Source organism: Ranitomeya variabilis, chromosome 3 (assembly GCF_051348905.1).
Source record: "Ranitomeya variabilis isolate aRanVar5 chromosome 3, aRanVar5.hap1, whole genome shotgun sequence".
NCBI classification, from domain to species: Eukaryota; Metazoa; Chordata; class Amphibia; order Anura; family Dendrobatidae; genus Ranitomeya; species Ranitomeya variabilis.
In genome coordinates this window covers 28,419,326-28,443,369 of record NC_135234.1, presented here as the reverse complement: position 1 = coordinate 28,443,369, position 24,044 = coordinate 28,419,326, and the positions used below count along the sequence as shown (strand labels likewise).

General features: G+C 43.3%; 1 protein-coding gene across 2 annotated transcripts in view; it reads right to left on the bottom strand.

Annotated features, from left to right (window-relative positions):
• Positions 1-24,044, bottom strand: part of DSCAM (DS cell adhesion molecule) — a 518,766-nt gene that overhangs the window by 256,266 nt on the left and 238,456 nt on the right. For both annotated transcript variants that reach the window (XM_077293859.1, XM_077293860.1), the window contains exons 7-11: positions 20,332-20,628; positions 18,557-18,832; positions 16,137-16,415; positions 11,216-11,335; positions 7,346-7,519 (exon numbers count right to left, since the gene is read on the bottom strand). In XM_077293859.1, coding sequence (XP_077149974.1) covers positions 7,346-7,519; positions 11,216-11,335; positions 16,137-16,415; positions 18,557-18,832; positions 20,332-20,628 — 1,146 coding nt within the window. The remainder of the gene's footprint in view (positions 1-7,345; positions 7,520-11,215; positions 11,336-16,136; positions 16,416-18,556; positions 18,833-20,331; positions 20,629-24,044) is intronic.

The window sequence follows — 24,044 nt, the reverse complement described above, 5'->3', positions numbered from 1 at the left end:
TATAACTGGCACCAAACCAACACAGCTCATCAGCCCAAGAACACCATACCCACAGTGAAACATGGTGGTGGCAGCATCATGCTGTTAGGATGTTTTTCGGCAGCAGGATAGGGAAAATGGTCCAAGTCGAAGAGAAGATATATGGTGCGAAATACAGGGATATTCTTGAGAAAAACGTGCTTCAGTCTGTCAGTGATTTCAGACTGGGACGGAGGTTCACCTTCCAACAAGACAATGACCCAAAGCATACTGCTAAAGCAACACTCGAGTGGTTTAAGGGGAAATGTGTAAATGTTTTGGAGCAGCCTAGTCAAAGCACAGACCTTAATCCAATTGAGACTGTGATCAGACTTGAAGATTGCTGATCACTAGATGAAACCATCTAACTTGAAGGAGCTGGAGCAGTTTTGCCTTGAGGAATGGGCAAGATGTGGAAAGCTCATGGAGACTTATACAAAGCGACTTGCAGAAGTAATTGCTGCAAAAGGAGGCTCAACAAAGTACTGACTTTAGTGGGTTAATAGTTATGCACACTGAAGTTTTTAGTTATTTTGTCCTATTTGTTGTTTGCTTCACAATAAAAAGAAAACCAAATATTCAGTTATATTTAATAAAATAAAGAAAAAGAAATGTAAATAAAACGATAAAAAATATGGAATTATAACAGCACCCTAAAGCCAAGTGTGAAAAAGCCCTAAATGGTGTCTACACTTTTGCAGATATTTTTTTCATTACTTCTATTGAAACTACAGTCAAATTTAAAAAAAATGAAGCAAATTTGGAAATACCAGTACCTGTAATTAAAAAAATAAATTCTGGTTTCTCCTCTGCAGGCTGATGTGTCTCCAAGGTTATAGTCTAATGACCTGCAGTCATGTGGCAGTATATATGATAAAGGAATGGAGATGTAGTGGAGCGGCAGGAGCTGGCGTGTGGTACGGGGATCTGCCGGCCCCTGCATGAAGAACCGCGCATGTGGGTAGAAATTAGGGAGGACAATTTTGAGTTTGCAATATCACTATCCACATCAAGCGCCAATTGATGATATAACAAGTTGACTGACTTGTTCATAGGCCTTTTACACAATCTAATGCAAACTTTATAAGGACGACTGATCCTAAATACTTTTGTTCACAGTTTGCACATTGCTGGTCTCAGCAGCAGCTCCAGGTTTATCCGGGGACTTGGGTGACAGTGTCTCAGCGGGCTCCACTTCACTTTTGGTTTTTCCTCTTTGACTTCCAAGTGCTCTAACTTTTATTATTTTCTTGGTGAAAATTTTCCCACGGCGTTCCCACTGACGTCAGATAGGTGAAGTGACTTCATTGGCTGTGAACTCGCAGGACCTGTCTGATGGCACCGCTAGCTGGAGAACTTTCTCGTACTCGCATTGCCCTCAGATAGGGACTAGAAGTACACAGGGAGACACTGATCAAACGATTCTCAGTGTCTCTGCTAGATGACAGGCTGTATAGTCGCATTATGCAACCATGCAGCCTGCCAGCTAGATGTAGCAGAGCTAGACCCGTCGTGGGACAAATGGAGTAGCAGCATCTCTGCAGAAAAGTGAGGAATACTGTTGTTTTTTACTTTAACTCTTTTGCAGAAGACAATGGCGTCGGTGGAATGGGCAAGGTCGTAAGTATGGTTTAATTAAGATTTATTAAAAGAGTCTGTGTCATTCTTTCAATCAAAGGACTTTATACTGGTATGTGTGTGCTTATATACAATATGACTATGGGGTTAGTAATGGGGGCGTCTTATTGACACCTCTCCATTACTAACCTCAGGGCTTGATGTCACCTGACAATACAAAGGTGACATCAACCCCCCCCAACTTTCACCCCACTTGCCACCACTACAGGGCAAGTGGGAAGTGCGAGGCTAAGTACCAGAAATGGCACATCTTAGAGATGCACCTTTTCTGAGGTGGCTGAGAGCTGATTTTTTTTAGCCTGGGGGAAGGGGGGAGAGTATCCCATGGCCCCTTCCTAGGCTATTAATATCAGCCCGCAGCTGTCTGCATAGCCATTGCTAGTTATTAATTATACGGGGACCCTACGTAATTTTTTTTTTTTGGGGGGGGGGTCCCCCACTTTAATAGCCAGGAAAAATGAAAACAATAATATATTCTTTTTGCTCGGCATGATTGTATGCCCTGTACGGATACGAGCTTAAGGCTCTTTTGCGCAGCGTCGGAGGTTTTTACATAATGTGATTCCGCTAGATAAGGATATTAGCAGCGACTCTGCGAGCTTCCAGAATCTGCATCTTCCCGTCTGTCTTTCAGCGAGGAGATTAAGGTATTTCACAGCCTTCCCACTTCAAAGAGCCTTTGTAGAGATAAGTGGAGGCAGCGCAGCGATGACTACAGTCGGTTTAGTTAAACTTTGTTAAATATTTAATATGAAAGCCGTGTGACCTCGCTCAGATATCAGCCCGCGCCTCTCTGCACCCATGAAGGGATACATCTGCTGCCTTATTATCTCACATAGGGGGATGCAGATTTCCCCTTCATATTTGCACAAGGACGGAAAGAGGAAAAAAATAAGAAAAAATCAACCAAGTATTAAAATGCAGAGAGCGGCTCATCTACTAGCAGAGATAGGCTTTACTTCAGTGGGGAAAATACTGTGCTCTCTTAGTCAGAGTTTATATTTTGGGGTTTGGTCAGGGGTCTATATTAGTTTAAAGGGTCAGGGTTAAAAATGTAGAATGTCTGTATTTATCGGGAATACATAACCAGGTTTTTGCGATCCTATCTGAGAATATCATGATGTAGGGTCAGAGACCCCGATTCCAGCGATGTGCCACTTACTGGGCTTCTTGCTGCAATTGTGATAAAATCACAGTTTTCTCTATGGTAGATCTAGCAGTCCTCAGAATGCTGAGCTCTGTATAACCTCGTGCACACGTCTGATTGGCAGTTTTCTGTGTACACTGTGCATAGGCAGAAAGGTTTGGGGCCGTGGTTATATAGAGCTTATGAATAAGGAGAACTACATGGCAGCAGGTTTACTAGTCCTCTAGTGATATTCTCCTGCTGATAAAAAAAGGATATTATCCAAACTACAGCAAGCAGCCCAGTAAAAGACACATCACTGGAATCAGGGTCTTTGTCTCTACATTGTGCTGCTCTCAGTTTAGGTGGCAAAAACCTGCTGCCAGATTTAAGAGGTGTGATCTAGGAATCTGTATTTAGATGATCTGATTTAATGTTTTTATTTGCTTGTCTGCAGTCTACTTTAGTTTAGGGGGTTTGTTCAGCATCTGTATTAGTTTATGGGCTTTGTTCTTGGGTCTGCAGTTACTTAAAGGGTTTGGGGTCTGTATTAGTTGAGGTGGTTTGTTCTTGGGTCTCTGTTGGTATAGGAGGTCTGGTCTGGGGTCAGCATTAGTTTAGGCGCCTGGTGTAAAGTCTGTATTCATTTAGGGCTTTTGGTCTTGGGTCTGTAGATACTTATAGGGTCTGAAGTCTGTATCAGTTTACAATGTTTGGTCTGTGTATAAATAGGGATCTAGTTGGTTTTTATATTAGTTTAGGGGAGGGGTGGAAACCTCTTGCCCACGTGCCATAAACGTCCTTTTGTCCTGCCCCGGGTCAGATTCCCGGGGACCACAAAGCTCAGATAGACGGCCGGCCCTTTAAATGCTCCGGACACTGCGTGCACAGGCACACAGCATTCACTACTAAACGCTGTGGGTGCAGGTAATGCACTCTTACATCCTGATGTGTGCCAGAGTCAGGATGTTTGATGTGGTCAAAGTCACGGCACCCTGTACAGCAGTCCCATCAACGGTAACAGGAGCAGCAGCCCCTCCTGTAATGTATATATCTCAGAGTCTCATGTAATACGCATGCCCCAGTCCTTCCTATGATGTTTATGCCCCCAGCCCCTCCTGTAATGTATATGCCCCAAGTCTCCTGTGATGTATATGCCCCAGTGTATCCTATGTGATGTATATGCCCCAGTGTCTTCTATGTGATGATTATACAGCAGGCTCAACGTGTCTCCTATATGATGTATATACATCAGTCTTGGTGTCTCCTATGTAATGTATACCCAGTAGTCTCGGTGTCTCCTTTGTGATGCACCTACAGTAGTCTGTGTCTCTGTATGATGTATATACAACAGTCTTGGTGTCTGCTATGTGATGTACAGTATATAGAGCAGTCTCAGTGTCTCCTATGTGATGTATAAAGAGCAGTCTCGATGTCTCCTATGTGATGTATTTACAGCAGTCCCAATGTCTCCTATGTGTTGTACGTACAGCATTCTCAATGTCTCCTATGTGTTGTATGTACAGCATTCTCAATGTCTCCTATGTGTTGTATGTACAGCATTCTCAATGTCTCTTATTTGTTGTATATACAGCATTCTCAATGTCTCTTATTTGTTGTATATACAGCAGTCTCAGTGTCTCCTATGTGATGTACATACAGCATTCTCAATGTCTCCTATGTGTTGTATGTACAGCATTCTCAATGTCTCCTATTTGTTGTATATACAGCAGTCTCAGTGTCTCCTATGTGATGTATATACAGCAGTCTCAATGTCTCCTATGTGTTGTACATACAGCATTCTCAATGTCTCCTATGTGTTGTATGTACAGCATTCTCAATGTCTCCTATTTGTTGTATATACAGCAGTCTCAGTGTCTCCTATGTGATGCATATACAGCAGTCTCAATGTCTCCTATGTGTTGTACATACAGCATTCTCAATGTCTCCTATGTGTTGTATGTACAGCATTCTCAATGTCTCTTATTTGTTGTATATACAGCAGTCTCAGTGTCTCCTATGTGATGCATATACAGCAGTCTCAATGTCTCCTATGTGTTGTACATACAGCATTCTCAATGTCTCCTATGTGTTGTATGTACATTCTCAATGTCTACTATTTGTTGTATATACAGCAGTCTCAGTGTCTCCTATCTGATGTATATACAGCAGTTTCTGTGTCCTATATGATGTATATACAGCAATTTCTGTGTCTACTATGTGATGCATATACAGCAGTCTTGGGGACTCCTATGTGATTATATACAGCAGTCTCAGTGTCTCCTATGTGATGTATACACTGCATGAGCTCTAGAAATATTACGTGAGCAGTGATGAATTTCCCATTGTAAGGAGACATGTAGTAATATACATCTGTGTTCAGGACTTACTGCTGCGAGTTCTTTTCAAAATTCATTGCAAAGAGTCACCTGTGCTCTAGACCGACGCAAATCTGGAAATGCAGTTATCAATAGCATCATCATCCATATAACCTAACATCAGAGCCGCAACGAAGAGAAGCAGCTCCAGCCATGACATTAGGGGGGGGTTTATTAAATGTTTGACCAAATATAGCGGGATAAATTTCAAGTTGACAATTTTGTAAGGCAGCCGAGTGATGGTCTAAACATTCAAATCACGCCTGGCAGGAAAAAGGTTCCCACCCCTGTTTTAGGAGGTCTGTATTAATTTAGGGTTTTTGGTCTTGTGTCTGTATTAGTTTAGAAGATCTGATATGAGGTCTGTGTTAGATTAGGGTTCTGGTCTGTGACCTGTACTAGTTTGGGGTCTGGTGTGGGCCTGTATTGGTTTAGGGGTCTGTTGCTTGTATTACTTAGATTTTTTTGTCTTGGTTCTGTACTTAGTTGGACCGTCTGCGGTCTGTATTAGTTTAGGGGGTTTAATCTCTGGTCTGTAATTAAGGGGTCAGATTTGGGGTCTATTTTCATTTCAAATATTTGTATCTAAAGGGTCAGGTCTGTAATCTAGATTTGTTTCCAGAACTGGGAGCCTGAATTTGTTTAGAGATATGGGGGGTCTACATTTTTGAGGGGGTCTACATTTGTTTATGGGATTTGGTATGGGGATTTGCACGATGCTTGATCTGCAGTGAGTTTTAGTTTAAGCGGTTTGGTCCGAATACTGCAGTTACATGGGGATTTGCATTTAGGGGGTCTACATATGTTTAACGATTTTGGTATTGAATTTGTGTTTAAGGGGTCAGGTTTGTGGGGGTCTGACTTTATTAAAAATGTTTGCATTTAAAGGTCCTGGATCTGTATTTGATTAGCGCTCTGGAATCTCCATTTTGGGGGTCTGTATTTGTCTAGCAGTCAGGGGGAAGGGAGGTAATGTATTTGGGGGGCCTGGATCTTTAAATAGGAGGTGTGATCGGGGTCTATTTACTTAGGGGGTTAGTCTTTTGGTCAGTCTTTAGGTCGATTTTGGCTGGAAAGGAGCGGTACTACACTTAGAGGACTTGGGGGTCTGTATTCAGGTTTCAATATTATGGAGCTCATGTATAAGACTCTCGTGTGATAAGAGGAGTAGTTAGGCATACCAGTCAATCAGAATACAGATATTTGTTTGTTTTTCATTTGTAGGAGTGCTCTCTTTTGTATATGAAGAGAAAGTGGGAGGTCGGGGTTCCCCTTTATGCATCTTATCACACTAGTTTCATCCTCTGCAGCTGCAGTGCATGCTGGGAAAATGCCAATATATATTGTGTGACAATAGGGAAAATGAGCAAAAAAATAATAATTTTTCATTTTTCCTTTATGTCATAGCGCAGCCTGCATTGCGCCCGTCTCTCTGCCTCCTGCTGGCAGCTCGCGGGGAAGAGGAGATGGAAGGGGTGACCTTGCAGCTCGCAGTATGCAGGATCAATTAATGGCTACCAGAGGGAGCTGTCGCCTCCAGGCAAGAGCGAGATAGACCCTGGACATTTATACAGAATGTGCAAATACCGAAGAGGAAATGTAAATCTACCTAAATAAAATACCACAATTGACACTTTGGCCCCGATACATCGAGATGTTTGGGGGTTTTTTCGGCTGAATTTCTAGGGTAAAACTGATTGAAATATCGCTAAAATTAGGTTAAACCTTTGGACGTGCAAAACTTCAACTTGTGGTTGCGCTAAAGTTTTGAGACTTTTGGAAGTTTTCCTACAGTTGCTGAGACTTTTTAAAAAGTGGATGTAACTTACCTAAAGGGGGAGAGGAGATAAATTCTTCATAATTTCCGACAGAAATGTATACGAGCCCGACTGCAGGACTTTTCTTGGGGCACAGCAGCCGAAATTCATTAAGAGGCAGGTGGCTCAAGACTAGCATGCAAAATGACAGTCTTAGAATAGAAACATTTTCTCCAGACCTGATCCTGCTTACATCTGAGGTTTTTTGTAGATTTCTTGCACCAGGAGGTAAGCACATAAATGTACTATGCAGGAACAGGAGCTGCACCTGCCCCATCGAGGGCTTATATACATCCTGTGACCCGACTACCCTCAAATAAATTCCTGGTTAGCAAAAAAAAATATATATATATAGTTCCAGTTCTTACTTTTAACCGTGAGATACATGGACTTGCTGACGTCAGCTCCAACATCATTGCTGACCTTGCAGAGGTAGTATCCGCTATCCTCCTCCAGGATGTGCTTAATCAGTAACGAACCATTACTGAGAAGCTGAATGCGACCGTTCAGGGCGATGGGCTGAAACTGAGGAACTCCAGCGCCTGCGGAGACAGGAGAGACGCACTAATTACTAAAAAAGTATCAATATTTTATTCTATATTAACATTTAAGAGGAATCCGTCACTTGCCATAAACACTAATTATTATTCCCTAGTGCAAATGCCGCTGTTCTCCTGAATCTGGAGATGTTTTTCTTTTGTCCCTATTTCTCGGTGTTCCTAAGATATGGTCTCATCTTCACTATATATAAATCTGCTACCGGCACAGAGCTGATACAGCACCGTACATTGTGCAGCGGTTATTCCGGGGAGCCGCAGTTCAGCTCCTATTAAAGTGAATGTGATCTGCCATGCAGTACCCAAGATCAGCTACAACATGATACTGATGGACTGTTCCAGTTAATATCAGATCAGTGATGGTCCGACACCCACCACTCCTACTGGTCAGCTGTTACCAAGCCCCTTGGGGGCTGGACGTACAGAGGCCGAAAAACCCAGCCCCGTACACTGTGTGCATGCAGTCCCCTGAGGGACTTGGTAAGAGCTGACCAGTGGGAGAGATGGGTGTCGGACCATCACTGATCTGATACAGACTGGGACAGTCCAGCAATATCAAAGTTCTGTACAAATGGCAAATATTTTGCAAATTGAAAGCTGGGATAGACCTTTTCTGATTTTCAAGTACTCCTGAAATTCTGACAAATGTAAGACTTTTATTAAACTTCACTTTCATCAAAGGGAACACAGACATCTGAATGAGGCCTAAACCCCACGGGCACCTCTGAAAGCCTCCTCACAGTCTGGAAGGGCTAAAAGTAAAGGGCTCCGATTCAAGGTACATAGATATACACAATAGAGATAAGATAGCTACATACATAGAAAGATGGCTGCACCACCAGGATAAAACTATGTGCCCCTCCACATTCCCCCTCCAAGAGCTTTATGAACTCCCATTTTACATCCATAGACATTAATACTGACATATCAGTCTTGGCTCTATACAAGTGAATTGAGCGAAATTGGACACATCTAGTTGGAAAGTGGCCAGAAGTATGCAAATCACATACTGTACGTGTGGTGCCATGACGGCCGGATCCCTGCGTCTGGATTCACTGTATGGATTCACAAGTCTGTACTCACAGTGTCTTCAAATGTCAGTCTCAAGCCTGGGTAACCCCTTTACGGTCCTTCTGCACTGGGCACAGGCATGAGGAATACAAAAGGGTCTTCCCCAAACTGTTCCCACAAAGCTGGAAGCTACAATTGTCCACTATATCTTGTGCTGAAGTATTAAGCGGCATCATCCGTCACTGCACAGAAGTCCAGTGGTGGCGGCTTTACACTACTCCATCTGACATTGTGCTTGGTGATGTACGGCTGCATGCAGCTGCTCGGCCATGAAGCTCCCAGCGGGGGGCGCAGTGTTTGTGCTGATACCAGAGAAGGTCTGGACTCTGCAATTTTGGGGTCAGCAGAGTGGTGGTGACTTTTCTGCCCTCTGTTCCTCAATATTCGGCCCCCTGCTCTTTAAAGGTGAGGGTCTCCACTCTGTGGCTGAGTTGCTGCCGTTCTTCCACTCCTCAATAATATCACTCACAGGTGATGAGGGAATATTTAGGAGAGAAGAAATGTCATGAACGGACTTGTTTCCCCGGTGTCTCCTACTACAGGACCGCACTGGAATCAATGAGCTCTGCACCACCGGCCGTTCTGTCACATGTTAGTATAGGCAGACGGCAGGTGGGGGGGCAATGGTGCTAAAGGATGCACTACAATTCAATAATTAGATAGACAGATACAGTGGCTTGCAAAAGTATTCACCCTCCACTTGGCTTTTTCTCATTTTATTACATTGCAACCATACTTAAATATTTTTGTAATCCGATTTGTGTGTGATACATCAGTACTAAATAGTCTAAGATGGTGAAGTGAGAAATATCTATTCATAATTACATTTCTGGGATTAAATAACTAAAAATTGCCATGTACATATGTATTCACCCCTTTTGCTATGAAGCCCCTAAAAATTTCTGGTGCAAACAATTACCTTCAAGCAAGAGACACCACTAACAAAATACCATCAAGAAAAGCAAGGAGATCTCCAAACAAGTCAGGGATACAATTGTAGAAAAGAACAAGTCAGGGTTGGGTTATAATAAAATATTCCAATCTCTGATGATCCCTGGGTCAACAGCAAATCCATTATCATCAAGGGAAAAGAACTTGGTACCACAAGAAACCTGACTAGAGAGCGAGCCCACCAAAACTCTCAGCCTGGGTGAGGAGGGCATTAATCAGAGAGGCAGCACTGGGACCAAAGGTAACCCAAGCAGAGTCCCCAAGCAGAGACTGGAGTATCTGTCCTAAGGGCCACAATAAGCCATAGAGGAGGCCTTTATGGAAGAGTGGAAAGAAAACAAGCCTTTACTTACACAAAAATTATAAGGCTCGTCTTGAGCTTGACTAAAGACATGTGGGAAACTCCCCAAGTGTCCTCAACTTTTTGGCCACCAAGGTAAATGCTATGTCTGGTGACAAACCAACACTGCTCATCAGCCCAAGAACACCATCCCCACAGTGAAACATGGTGGTGACAGCATCATGCTGTGGGGATACTTTTCAGCAGCAGGGACAGGAAAAATGGTCAAAGTCAAGGGGAAGATGGACTGTGCGAAATACAGGGATATGCTTGTGCAAAACCTGTTTCAGTCTGTCAGTGATTTGAGACTGGGCGGAGATTCACCTTCCAACAAGACAATGACCCAAAGCATACTGCTAAAGCAACACTCGAGTGGTTTAAGAGGAAATGTGTAAATGTTTTGGAGTGGCCTAGTCAAAGCCCAGACTTTAATCCATTTGAGACTCTGTGGTCAGACTTGAAGATCGCTGTTCACCAGACGAAACCATCTAACTTAAAAGTAGCTGGAGCAGTTTTGCCTTGAAGAGTGGGCAAAAATCCAAGTGGCCAGATGTAGAAAGCTCTTTGAAAAACCGGTAGACATGTTCTTCACTTGAACTGATGCAAACCCTCAAAAAACAGTGAAATTCCAGGTTGTGACGTAAGAAAACAACAATAATGCAAAGGGGATGAATACTTTTGAAAGTCAGTGTAGGTAGGTAAGTAGATAGATAGATAGAAGTTCAGTTCCAGCCTTAAGTAATAGAATATTTTGTATTTACTGAATATTTTTCCAATTGACCTGAGATTATACAACACCTTTGTTGCGGTCTCCTCGTTGTGAGCGCTGTGCGGAGTAATGAGCGCTCGCGTCCAGTGATTAAGCTTTCCAATCAATTTCCTTAGGAAATAAATAAATTACAGCAGAAACACAGACTCACAGCCACGGCCGTCCACAGAAAGTGACAGCGCTAAACAGATTTTTCATCCACAATGCACCTCCTGTATCACAAGAAACTTCTTCCTTGTAATATCATGTCCTAATTTCTCATTTTAGTGACTCTTCCTTAGTTTTTCTGACACTCAACACCAAATGTTCTTTGTTGGCATAACGCAAAATAATATTCCGCCTCTCGGCAGCCACCACTAGGGTGAGCATACTGTCTACAGATTATACATTGATATTAATTTGTGTATTAATTACAATGCTGTTGTGTTTTTCATAACTCGATCCTTATCACCCTGATTTCCTGTAGTATCAGGAAGAGTTTTCAGCAGTCACATTATCATCAGAGGCAGGATTACAATGACCGGAGCCAGGACAGCTGGTAGGGTCTTACCTTTAGAGTATTTCCACACGATCGTAGGCACAGGGTAACCCTCCGCAGAGCAGTTCAGTATGACGGCTTTTCTAAAAATCCCGTCTTGGTCGGTGGGTTGGACCACAAATCTAGGAGGAACTATAAGTACAGACATTAGTAAACATGTCCCTTTAAATTTGTATTCACCAGGTAATGAGTAATATGGCACAGACTGAGCCAACTCTGAAGAAGCTGAATATCTGGTTGCCAACCCGGGTAGGAGCTGCCACTGGGCGTACATCGGATGTTACCCAGCTTTCCCAGAAATAGATATCACTAAGAAACAAATGAATAACATTTTATTTTCCAATGGAGGACTCAGGGGTCTGTTAGGAAATGCTAGGAGTTGTAGTATCAAGTATTGTCCTCACTTTATTGTAAACAATCAGCACTGTAATAATACAAATTGGCCAGTAGGGGGTGCTCACTTACAAAGTATAACTGACTACTGAGTAAATTATATACTGATAGCGGAGGTGCAGTATTATAGTAAAGGGTTATTTACATCAGAAGTATACCACCCCACAGACAAGAAAAGGCCTCAGTGAGGGTGAGCATTCCTGTCCTCAGAGCCATGAGCTACAAATACTGTCACTTTTCATCTACTTACACCACAACGCAACACTGTACAAAATCAAACTCCATCAGTTATTAGAAGCACTTACTATGCCAGCAACATGTATCCATGGTCACCCGCAGAATCAGGCTGTAAATAGCCAAAAAGTAAAAACTCCAATACTACTCACTTCTGTTGCTCCATTCATTCTAACATACTTTCTTATACATAGGGGTGTAAAACAGTTATATTCTTGTACATAGGGGCAGTATTATAGTAGTTATATTCTTGTACATAGGAGCAGTATTATAGTAGTTATATTCTTGTACATAGGAGCAGTATTATAGTAGTTATATTCTTGTACATAGGAGCAGTATTATAGTAGCTATATTCTTGTACATAGAGGCAGTATTATAGTAGTTATATTCTTGTACATAGAGGCAGTATTATAGTAGTTATATTCTTATACATAGAGGCAGTATTATAGTAGTTATATTCTTGTACATAGGGAGCAGTATTATAGTAGTTATATTCTTGTACATAGGAGCAGTATTATAGTAGTTATATTATTGTACATAGGGGCAGTATTATAGTAGATATATTCTTGTACATAGGAGCAGTATTATAGTAGTTATATTCTTGTACATAGGGGCAGTATTATAGTAGTTATATTCTTGTACATAAGAGCAGTATTATAGTAGTTATATTCTTGTACATAGGGGCAGTATTATAGTAGTTATATTCTTGTACATAGGGGCAGTATTATAGTAGTTATATTCTTGTACATAGGATCAGTATTATAGTAGTTATATTCTTGTACATAGGGGCAGTATTATAGTAGTTATATTCTTGTACATAGGAGCAGTATTATAGTAGTTATATTCTTGTACATAGGGGCAGTATTATAGTAGTTATATTCTTGTACATAAGAGCAGTATTATAGTAGTTATATTCTTGTACATAGGGGCAGTATTATAGTAGTTATATTCTTGTACATAGGAGCAGTATTATAGTAGTTATATTCTTGTACATAGGAGCAGTATTATAGTAGTTATATTCTTGTACATAGGGGCAGTATTATAGTAGTTATATTCTTGTACATAAGAGCAGTATTATAGTAGTTATATTCTTGTACATAGGGGCAGTATTATAGTAGTTATATTCTTGTACATAGGGGCAGTATTATAGTAGTTATATTCTTGTACATAGGATCAGTATTATAGTAGTTATATTCTTGTACATAGGGGCAGTATTATAGTAGTTATATTCTTGTACATAGGGGCAGTATTATAGTAGTTATATTCTTGTACATAGGGGACCTTTGGTACTTCCCATGCATTCCTTAAGTAGGTTTGGCATAAATTACAGAACGTGTTCCGCCTTGCCCATGTCATTCTCTGCAGAACACCCTGCCAGGACTGTGCCAGCCATTTTTCAGCAGTAGATAGCATGCAGCTCCTACAATGAGAAGCCATGTAGACGTGAGGTGAATGCGGCATCTCTAGCCATCTCAGGGTGAGGCGGCTGCAGCAGGAGAGGCAGGCGGCTGAGGTTGGCCGTTCCTTAGCAACTGCTCTCATTTTCATGATGGCTCCTCGTTCCTTTGGGCTTAGCAATGACCTCTGCCTACCCTCAGGAAGAAAATTCAACCGACAGATACGACTGAATGTGAAGGTATCAGATCGACTGCGGAATTGGGTGAAAGAGAGAAAATATAAAATCTTTCTCTTCAGTAATCCTTCCATCAGCCCCCTGACGTATCACCTGCACTGCGGAGATCTCTGCATTCCTATATGCAAAACCACTACGGCCCTCGTCCATTTGTACAGTTCAATATAAATAACTAAGCAGCTTTCCTCTTAAAGGGGATTGACTATGATGAGACAATTCCTTTAAATGGGGTACACCTGGGACTCAGGTACTGATAAAGTGTCTTCCTAGCCCCCCAAAGAATTCAGCATAATAGAGGCAGTCTAAGAAACCAAATTCCAAAATGGTTGAATTTGCCAAAACTTTAAATTTGGGGGAATTTTGTAACAAATCTGATCCCTATTTATTACCTATCCTACAGCTCAATAATAAATTTTGTAAGTCGATCAATTAAAGAAGAGCGGTCCAGAAGTATCTAGTTCTTGCTCTTATTTTATTCCCACTGTCCCCCACTGAGTATTCCTTATTTTGGGGGGATTTTTTTTTTCAAGCCCGCCACATGGTTTCAGAGATATGGGCCTTTTAACTTCTTGCAAATTTTTATGGTCTGTACCAAGGTGGTATAGCCCCAGGGTAATAATGTAGAGCAGCCCAAAGACACGCCCATGAGGATCCTGTTAGCCACGTCTCCATGGTTAAAAAAAAACAGCAATTAGCACGAGGTGCAAAAGCTCATTTCTCGAACTTTATGGCGTATTTAAAAATAACAAAAAAACGGAACACTCAAGGGAGCAGCGAGAATGAAAAAGAGCAGTAATTGGCCACTCTTGACCCGATGACACATCCTCTTTAAAAGATATAATTCTGGATGCATGTAGTTACCACTAGGGGGAGCCAAGTGTATAGGGATTCATAAAGCTAGTATTAAACTGATCTACTATATAATTGTCTAAGGGTCACTTCCGTCTTTCCATCTGTCCTTCTGTCTGTCTTTCTGTCTGTCTGTCACGGAAATCCCAAGTTGCTGATTGGTCGTGGCAAAACGGCCACGACCAATCAGCGACGGGCACAGTCCGGCAGCAAAATGGCCGCTCCTTACTTCCCGCAGTCAGTGCTCACAAAGGGTTAATGGCAGCGTTAACGGACCGCGTTATGCCACGGTGTAACGCCTATGCAGCATCAATAGTAAAAAGATCTAATGTTAAAAATAATAAAATAAATAAAAAAACATTATATACTCACCCTTCGTCGGCCCCCCGCATCCAGCCGAGGCCTTTCCCGCTCCTCGCGACGCTCCGGTGACCGGTCCATGCACTGCGGTCTCGTGAGATGATGACGTAGCGGTCTCGCGAGACCGATACGTCATCATCTCACGAGACCGCAATGCACTCTTGGGACCGGAGCGTCGCGAGGAGCATCGGTAAACGCCTCGGCTGGATCTGGGGCCAACGGAAGGTTAGTATATAACGATTTTTTATTTTAATTCTTTTTTTAACAGGGATATGGTGCCCACATTGCTATATACTACGTGGGCTGTGCAATATACTACGTGGGCTGTGGTATATACTACATCACTGAGCTATATACTATGTGGGCTGTGCTATATACTACGTGGCTGTGGTATATATTACATGGCTGGGCAATATACTACATTGCTGTGCTCTATACTACGTGGCCTGGGTTATATACTGCATGGGCAGTGTTATATACATCTCTGTGCTATATACTACGTGGCTGTGCTATATACTACGTGGCTGTGCAACATATTACGTGGCTGGGCAATATACTACGTGTCTGTGCTATATACTACGTGTCTGTGCTATATACTACGTGTCTGTACTATAAACTACGTGTCTGTGCTATAAACTACGTGGCTGTGCAATATATTACGTGGCTGTGCTATATACTACGGTACATGGCTGCGGTATATATTACGTGGCTGGGCAATATACTATGTGTCTGTGCTATATACTATGTGTCTGTGCTATATACTACGTGTCTGTGCTATATACTACGTGGCTGTTCAATATACTACGTGGCTGTGCAATATATTACGTGGCTGTGCTATAAACTACGTGGCTGTGCAATATACTACGTGGCTGTGCAATATACTACGTGGCTGTGCAATATACTACGTGGCTGTGCAATATATTACGTGGTTGTGCTATATACTACATCGCTGTGCTCTATACTACATGGCCTGTGTTATATACTGCATGGGCAGTGTTATATACTACGTGTCTGTGCTATATACTACGTGGCTGTGCTATATACTACGTGGCTGTGCAATATATTATGTGGCTGGGCAATATACTACGTGTCTGTGCTGTATACTACGTGGCTGGGCAATATGAACCACGCTTCGCTAATTAGTTGCGGCCGGCCGAATCCTGTGTATTCATTGCATTATTCTGAAAACTTCATAAATAAACTACATACAGAATCTAGAATACCAGATGCGTTAGAATCGGGCTACCATCTAGTATTTATATATTAAGCTCCCTCTAGTGGCAACTGCAGGTAAAATCTATGACCTCACAATCAGCCCATATGTTAGGTATACCACTTATTTGGAGTCATCTATTTCTATCATATACCGTATATGTGTGTATGTTTCCAGGAAAGCTGGGCGAGATATTCTGATGCAGCATCCGTCTTGTATACCATAGGGATATGAGAGTGGACACTTCTTACCTCTTACAATCAGCTGACTTTGATGTTCTACCGCGGCTGCGTCATTGCGGGCGATGCAGGTATAATTCCCATTGTGCATTAGTGACAGATTGGAAATCCTTAAGGAGCTTGTAAAGTCAATGTTGTCAATAGTCACTCCGAGATTTGCTGGGATCGACCTTCCGTCCTTCTGCCACGTGATGGTGATGGGCAGATCCCCCGAGACCACCACACAAGGGATGAACACTCTTTGACCGATGGAAAATCTTTGGGACTCGAATGGCTGAATAAAAGGAGGTACTGAGAAAGAAAAACAGAGAGTGGGGTCAACTTACTAACAAATATAGGTTTTGCCAAGATGACCAGGAATACTAATTTGACAAAGAAAGGTCTGGAGTTTACTTAAACAGGGTACCGATATCTGAGGGCTTTTACTGAGAGTCAGTGTAAAGCCCTCATCATTGTAAAGCCCCCATCATTGTAAAGCCCCCGTCAGTGTTAAGCCCCCATCAGTGTAAAGCCCCCATCAGTGTAAAGCCCCCATCAGTGTAAAGCCCCCATCAGTGCAAAACCCCCATCAGTGCAAAACCCCCTTCTATGTATTGAAGTCTCTGTTGTTATCCATCCTCTGTGACATGAATGTTCCCTCTTCTTGTTCTGCCTACCAGTGTGCTGAAGGCGGGTAGCATGGCGGCGGCGGTGGTGGCTGGACAAGGGAGATGGAGCTCCTGAGCCAAATGGATCATTATTTTTGCATGCTGATAATATCAAGGAGGTGCCTTGTGACATAACAGCCCAGAGTGGAGGACGATAGCCGGCAATATATATACAAGGCGGCGATGGGAAGAGTTGCTAATGTGTGGGAAGGGAGGAGAGCAAAAAAGCGAAGGGCAGGATATAGAAAGTAGGGAAGATCGGAGTAGAAGGACAGCAACCCATAAACTTCTGTTGAGTCCACAAAAAATTAGATAAAAAAATGTTGATGCTTATTAGGTGGTCTGCAGTCAGTCTTTGTTTAAGGAGGTCTGTATTTCAGGTGCTGCCACCATAGTTGTAAACTAGTGACTTGCAGCAAATCCCCTTCATTGTAATTTGGAGCCTCCAACCGTCTTCAGCCCACTGTCCATAGATAATAGCGGATGATTCCATGAAACCCCAGTGCTCCTGGTCAGTTCTACTGACTTTATGTCTTAGCGACGGGCCAAGCTCTTACCCATTGGGGCAAGGTGTAGTAATGGGGGCAAAGTGGCATCCACAACTGACAGGTTTCTGACTACCAGTAGTAATAACTCCCCGTGTGGTGAACACATGCGCATTTCTTGAAAGTTCAGATGAGCTACCGACTTTCAGTTTTACCCTTTTTTATGGTTCTCAGTTTAAGGCCCCAAATGCGCTACAGGTAGAGGAATTGCATTCAGCGTTCTTAACTTCATCTGATAGATCATTTCTATTTCTCCCATGACTTTTGATTATGGAAAATAAACTAACACCTGCCCTGGTTGCCCAAAGTGAAGCCCAGGGATCTCCTCCATGCCCCCAGCCCTCTCCTGTAAGGTTACCCCCATCACAGACGGCTCAGATGGCGCTACATGAATTTCATCTTCGGGTGAAATTTCTCTTTAACTACAGACAACATCCCGGCAGGCGGTGATCTCTGGAGAACGAGCTTCATAATTGCATCTTTCAGAACAAATCTGTTAATTGAGGCCTGACTATCAGCGGCGGCTGCAATTGTGATTCATTCCAGACTGAGTCTCATACAACGAATGTATTCCTTATCGCAAAACAAAAAAAGATCACTCTAGTGTCAAGGACATATAAAAGCAAACGTCATGCCCTGAAATAAACCTTTTCTCCCCGATTAAAAAGCAGCAGTAAAACCTACGATACCCCCTATCGTAGGTTTTACTGCTGCTGCACTTTTTTTTTTTTTTGCTGCTGCTTACTGCTGCTGCACTGTGTGACAGTTGTGTTTGGGCCATCGCCAACATTTCACGTGCCCGACCTGATCCCAGTGAATTGAATCATTAACATCAAGATGAATCTAATAACCTGGGTCACAGATGACCCTCTTCAAGACGAAAGAAGAGAACATATTGGCCATAAACTGCTTCTACCAGATTTTTCTCGGTTCTTTAGTTTTGTCCACTGAGCTTGTTTTCAATTCTGGATTGAAAGAGTCTCCTGTTGCAAATTGGAAAGTGTCAACAAGCTGCTGTTGACGGATCAAGTAAAAAAAAACAAAAAAAACCAAACACATTTATGACAAATGGAAGGTCCTCATTAAATGAAATCATTCCTGAACCTGCAGCCACCACTAGGTGCCCACAGAACTCAATACTACCTCTATCCTCCCCACCCCACAGTGGCACTTATTCATTTCTTGAACCGTATGCAGAAAAGATAAAAAGAAAAATAATGATCCCCCAAATTAGTATTACCTTTCACAGTGACATGGACGCTCTGGCTGGTGGAGAGCTGCGGCTGGACGAGAACATTACACGTGTATTCCCCTTCATCCACGTCCTTCTGGACGTCCGAGAGCTTTAAGGTCCCGTTGTTCTCAAAAGCGACCTGGCGGTGGTTGAATGGGAGGAGGTTGGAGTTCTTGTACCACTTTATGGAGTAGTAGGGGTACCCGATCACACGGCAGTGAATGTACGTGTCCCTTCCAGCTATTGCGGTGATGTTTTTCATTGGTCGAATGCTTGCCGGTCCTAAAAAGACCATAGGGGAGCACTATATGATTCTAGAATACAGCAGCACAAACTTAATATTAAGCTTTCGCAACTGAAACTAATGTTAAAAGTGATTCTCATACCAAAATTAATCAAAAATGAAAAAAAAACACGCAACTCTGCAATCTTTTACAGTTTTGTGTATACAGCTACTAAGCCATTAGTCAGTCGCCATGGAGACGCATAGGTCTGCTTTTGAACTGTAAACAAAAAATTATTGCTTTTCTTATTATTAATCTCTCGTAATGACTCGCTGGTTTCCTCTACAGACCTAGATGACTCCATGGTAACAGACTACAGAGAAGCCCTTTGTAGTCAGAACCTGCAAATGCCCTCATTAATTCTCACTCATGCGGCGAATACAAGCAAGTAGGTGGTGTTTGAGGGATAAAAAGGAGTGGGACTGCAGCATGGGGCTTCCAAAGAGACTGTTTGTGGCCTGTTACTATGGAAACACACTAGTCTGTGTAGGAACTGCATGCAAAAAAAGTGCATATTTATTAAAAATGTATTTGAGTGCATAAATTTCTATTCAAATCCATGTGTCTCCATGGTAACAGACTACAAGCAAACCCAGTGTAGTCAGATCCTGCAGACACACTCTCTACTTCTCACTTACTTAAAGGTGACCTGTCAAGTGAAAAACCGCTATTGACCTGAGGGTTAAAAGCGTTGTGAAGCCGTGGGGCCGCCACAGTGAGAGCTTTGGCTTTCAGTCATAGGGGTGCGGCCGGCACAGTTTCAGTCACCACTCAGTGCACAGTGAGCGGCGCTGACTGAGAGCCGGCTCTATAGTGAATTAGTGCAGAGTCGGCTGTCAGTACGTGCTGGGTGTGGGTACAGCCGCTGCTCATTATGTACTGAGAGATAACTAATGTCACACCTATATAACTGAAAGCTCATGGCTGCCAGAAGGAATAAAGTTAATTTCCTCCCAGTGGGGTCTCAGTGTGGTGGCCGCAAGGCTTCAGAACACTTCAGGATATGACTACTCAGTGTTTGTTTGTGGTCTGTTACCATGGAGAAACATAGGCCTGCATAGAACCTGTAGTAGTCCTAACAATTGGACAAGTACACGTCTCACCAATACACGTCATACAGTTCTGTTCTCTCGCAGGTCACACACTGCTACATAAAACCACACAAAAAGTTATGCAAAAAAAATATAAAGAGGTTTGGACTCAAATACCTGAAATAAATGCTACCTGTAACCTGACCACTGGACACAAAACAAAGGAAAAAAGAAAAAAATTGTCTGAACACAAAATTTTATATTGATTCAGAATTTTGCCGGGTTGCAGAGAGCAGTGTATTGTGGGAGCTCAGGTCACATGTCTGACAGCAGAATGGAGCTCAGCTGCTGACTGTGTCCAAAGTGCAACCAGCAGAATTGTGAAGGCAGGTCTGAATATTGCAAGAACATATCACATATTCATTTTATTAATTTTTTTTTTTTGAGGAGCTGATTTGACAAGCACCTCTTACGTTTATTCGAGCCTGGTACAGGACGACTCCGGCAGAATTATTGGCCGTGCAGCGATAGACTCCCCCGTCCCGCACCCCTGTGTTGGTGATGTTTAGGTAGCTGACAACATTGCCGTCAGAAGTGATGATCTGGCTGATTCGGTGGTTTCCATTTTTGTTGATGGGCTCGTCATCCAGCGTCCAGGTGATTGTGGGTAGCGGGGTGCCTTTCACATTACACAATAAAGACACGGGTTCTCCGGCGCTCACCACTTTTTCACTAAAAGCAGAGTTGATTTTAGGGGTTCCATCTAAACGAGAACAAATAGAATAGTAAGAAAGAAAACCGGATTTATTTTCAGTAAACAAATGACAAGATAGATGACAATGACTAAAATCCAGGTGGGTCAGACCTCAGAGACCCCCACTAATCACCACAGCAGGTGAACAATATAGGTCAGACTGCACAGATCCCTGAGACAAAGGACACGGAACCCCTGACAAAGGACTTGATCCGAAACGCGTGTCGGGGCACGTTCCTTAACTCACCTCTGTGACCATACAGGTAACCGTTCTATACTAGCCACCTCTTGCAATTCCTGTCTACCTATGCGCTGGTCAGTAGCTTTCATCTGTATTTCTCTTTCCATTTTTGTGCACTTTCAGCAGCCATTCACTATGTCTATATTTTGTCTCCATCCAGTGTCATTATGTATTTGATACCAGCTGTGAGCACCCTCATACAGCTATTGCCTATAGTAATTAATTTTCTATATTTAATTGATACTTACCACTATCTCTTAGCTGTCTATTCTCAGTGCTCACACCTTTGATACCTTTTACCATCTTACCTATATCAGCACACACTGCACTTTGACTCCCATTGCAATTTCATCTTTATTACAGCACCCATTATACGGTTAGGCTGTGTGCACACGTTGCGTTTTTTTCGCTATAAAAATGCGATAAAAACGCATAAAACACGCATACATATGCATCCTATCATTTAGAATGCATTCTGCAATTTTTGTGCACATGATGCATTTTTTTCTGCGAAAAAAAACACATCGCGGTAAAAAACGCAGCATGTTCATTAATTTTGCGTTTTTTCAGCTACCGTATATAATAACAATAAAACGTATAAATGATGACTGTAAATCACAACTACTATCCCATGGAGGTGTGGCCTCTATGTGCCTGCATGACCTCCCTACAACGCCTGAGCATGCTCTTGATGAGGCGGCCCATGGTCTCCTGAGGGATCTCCTCCCAGACCTGGACTAAAGCATCCGCCAACTCCTAGATAGTCTGTGGTGCAACGTGACGTTGGTGGATGGAGCGAGACATGATGTCCCAGATGTGCTCAATCGGATTCAGGTCTGGGGAACGGGCGGGCCAGTCCATAGCTTCAATGCCTTCATCTTGCAGGAACTGCTGACACACTCCAGCCATGAGGTCTGGCATTGTCCTGCATTAGGAGGAACCCAGGGCCAACCGCACCAGCATATGGTCTCACAAGGGATCTGAGGATCTCATCTCGGTACCTAATGGCAGTCAGGCTACCTCTGGCGAGCACATGGAGGGCTGTGCGGCCCTCCAAAGAAATGCCTCCTCACAACATTACTGACCCACTGCAAAACCGGTCATGCTGAAGGATGTTGCAGGCAGCAGATCGCTCTCCACGGCGTCTCCAGACTCTGTCATGTCTGTCACATGTGCTCAGTGTGAACCTGCTTTCATCTGTGAAGAGCACAGGGCGAATTTGCCAATCCTGGTGTTCTGTGGCAAATGCCAAGTGTCCTGCACGGTGTTGGGCTGTGAGCACAACCCACATCTGTGGACGTCAGGCACTCAGACCATCCTCATGGAGTCTGTTTCTAACCGTTTGTGCAGACACATGCACATTTGTGGCCTGCTGGAGGTCATTTTGCAGGGCTCTGGCAGTGCTCCTCCTGTTCCTCCTTGCACAAAGGCTGAGGTAGCGGTCCTGCTGCTGGGTTGTTGCCCTCCTACGGCCCCCTCCACATCTCCTGGTGTACTGGCCTGTCTCCTGGTAGCGCCTCCAGCCTCTGGACACTATGCTGACAGACACAGGAAACCTTCTTGCCACAGCTCGCATTGATGTGCCATCCTGGATGAGCTGCACTACCTGAGCTACTTGTGTGGGTTGTAATAATCGCCAATAATTTCCATCTGTTGTCTATTCCACTTGCACAACAGCATGTGAAATTGATTGTCAATCAGTGTTGCTTCCTAAGTGGACAGTGTGATTTCACAGAAGTTTGATTTACTTGGATATTCTGTTGTTTAAAGTGTTCCCTTTATTTTTTTGAGCAGTGTATATATCTCTCTCACAGGTGCTGTAGATCCCACATACAATTTAACGAGTATCTTACTATACATTGTCACCTTCCCCCCTGTTTTGGTCCACATGTTTTGATCCAATAATTGTCTATTACATTTTATTGTATATATCCCTTATATGTATTTACCTCTCATGATCACTATCATGTTACACATGTAAGTGCAGGCACTCATTCAACCATTGTCTTTCCATCTTTTTGACCTCCTGTTCAGTAATTCCTCCTTACTCATCTATCTTGTACCTGAATGGTCCGCCATTTATAATCCAGGAGCAAGTATATATGGTCATCTTATTACTCTGCTATCTGCTACCCTATATATGATATTTTTTTCCATTATATACTATTGCTTTGCTCAGTGCGCATACTTGTTACGGATCTAGTAGGCAGCTAACTCACGGGCAGGTGAAGACAGACTTCATACACATGGGGGGTATAGGCGCTATGTTGGGTGACTATGTTTGTGCACCTTGTGCCCTACTGCTCCGTGCCCTCGGGGTCCTCCTGTGCCCACCGTGTACTTACATTATGTGGCAGTAGACGTTTACGTTTTGTGTGCCCCCCACTGTCAGCCTGTGACATCCCCCCACTCTCCCTTTCTCTACATTATTACGGATGATCAATACACTCTTCAGGATTTCGGAGCCACCAGAGATGGTTGCCGCGGTAACTGGGCCCAGGCCGGTAATCGCTCCTCTCCGAACATACAGACTAAATATAGCCTCCATATTGTCAGTGGCTGCAGCCCTCATCAGCAGGTGGACGCTTTTATTAATCCTTTCCCCTTCAATCAATACGACTTCTACTAATTAATCCCAAGAACAAAAACAGAGAAAACATTGTAAATGTAGATGGTGCAGACTCTATACACATAGGAAAAGTTATAATACCACTGACAGCCGCAGCTCCCCCGTATAACAGTGACAGTCACAGTACCCCCATAACAGTGACAGCCGCAGCTCCCCCGTATAACAGTGACAGTGCCCCCATAACAGTGACAGCCGCAGCTCCCCCATATAACAGTGGCAGCGCCTCCCTATAACACTGACAGCCGCAGCTCCCCCGTATAACAGTGACAGTCACAGTGCCCCCATAACAGTGACAGCCGCAGCTCCCCCCGTATAACAGTGGCAGCGCCCCCCTGTGACAGTCACAGTGCCCCCGTATAACAGTGACAGTCACAGCGCCCCCCTATAACAGTGACAGTCACAGTGCCCCCATAACAGTGACAGCCACAGAGCCCCCTACATTAGTGACAGCCACAGAGCCCCCTTACATTAGTGACAGTCACAGTGCCCCCGTATAACAGTGACAGCCACAGAGCCCCCCTATAACACTGACAGCCGCAGCGCCCCCTATAACAC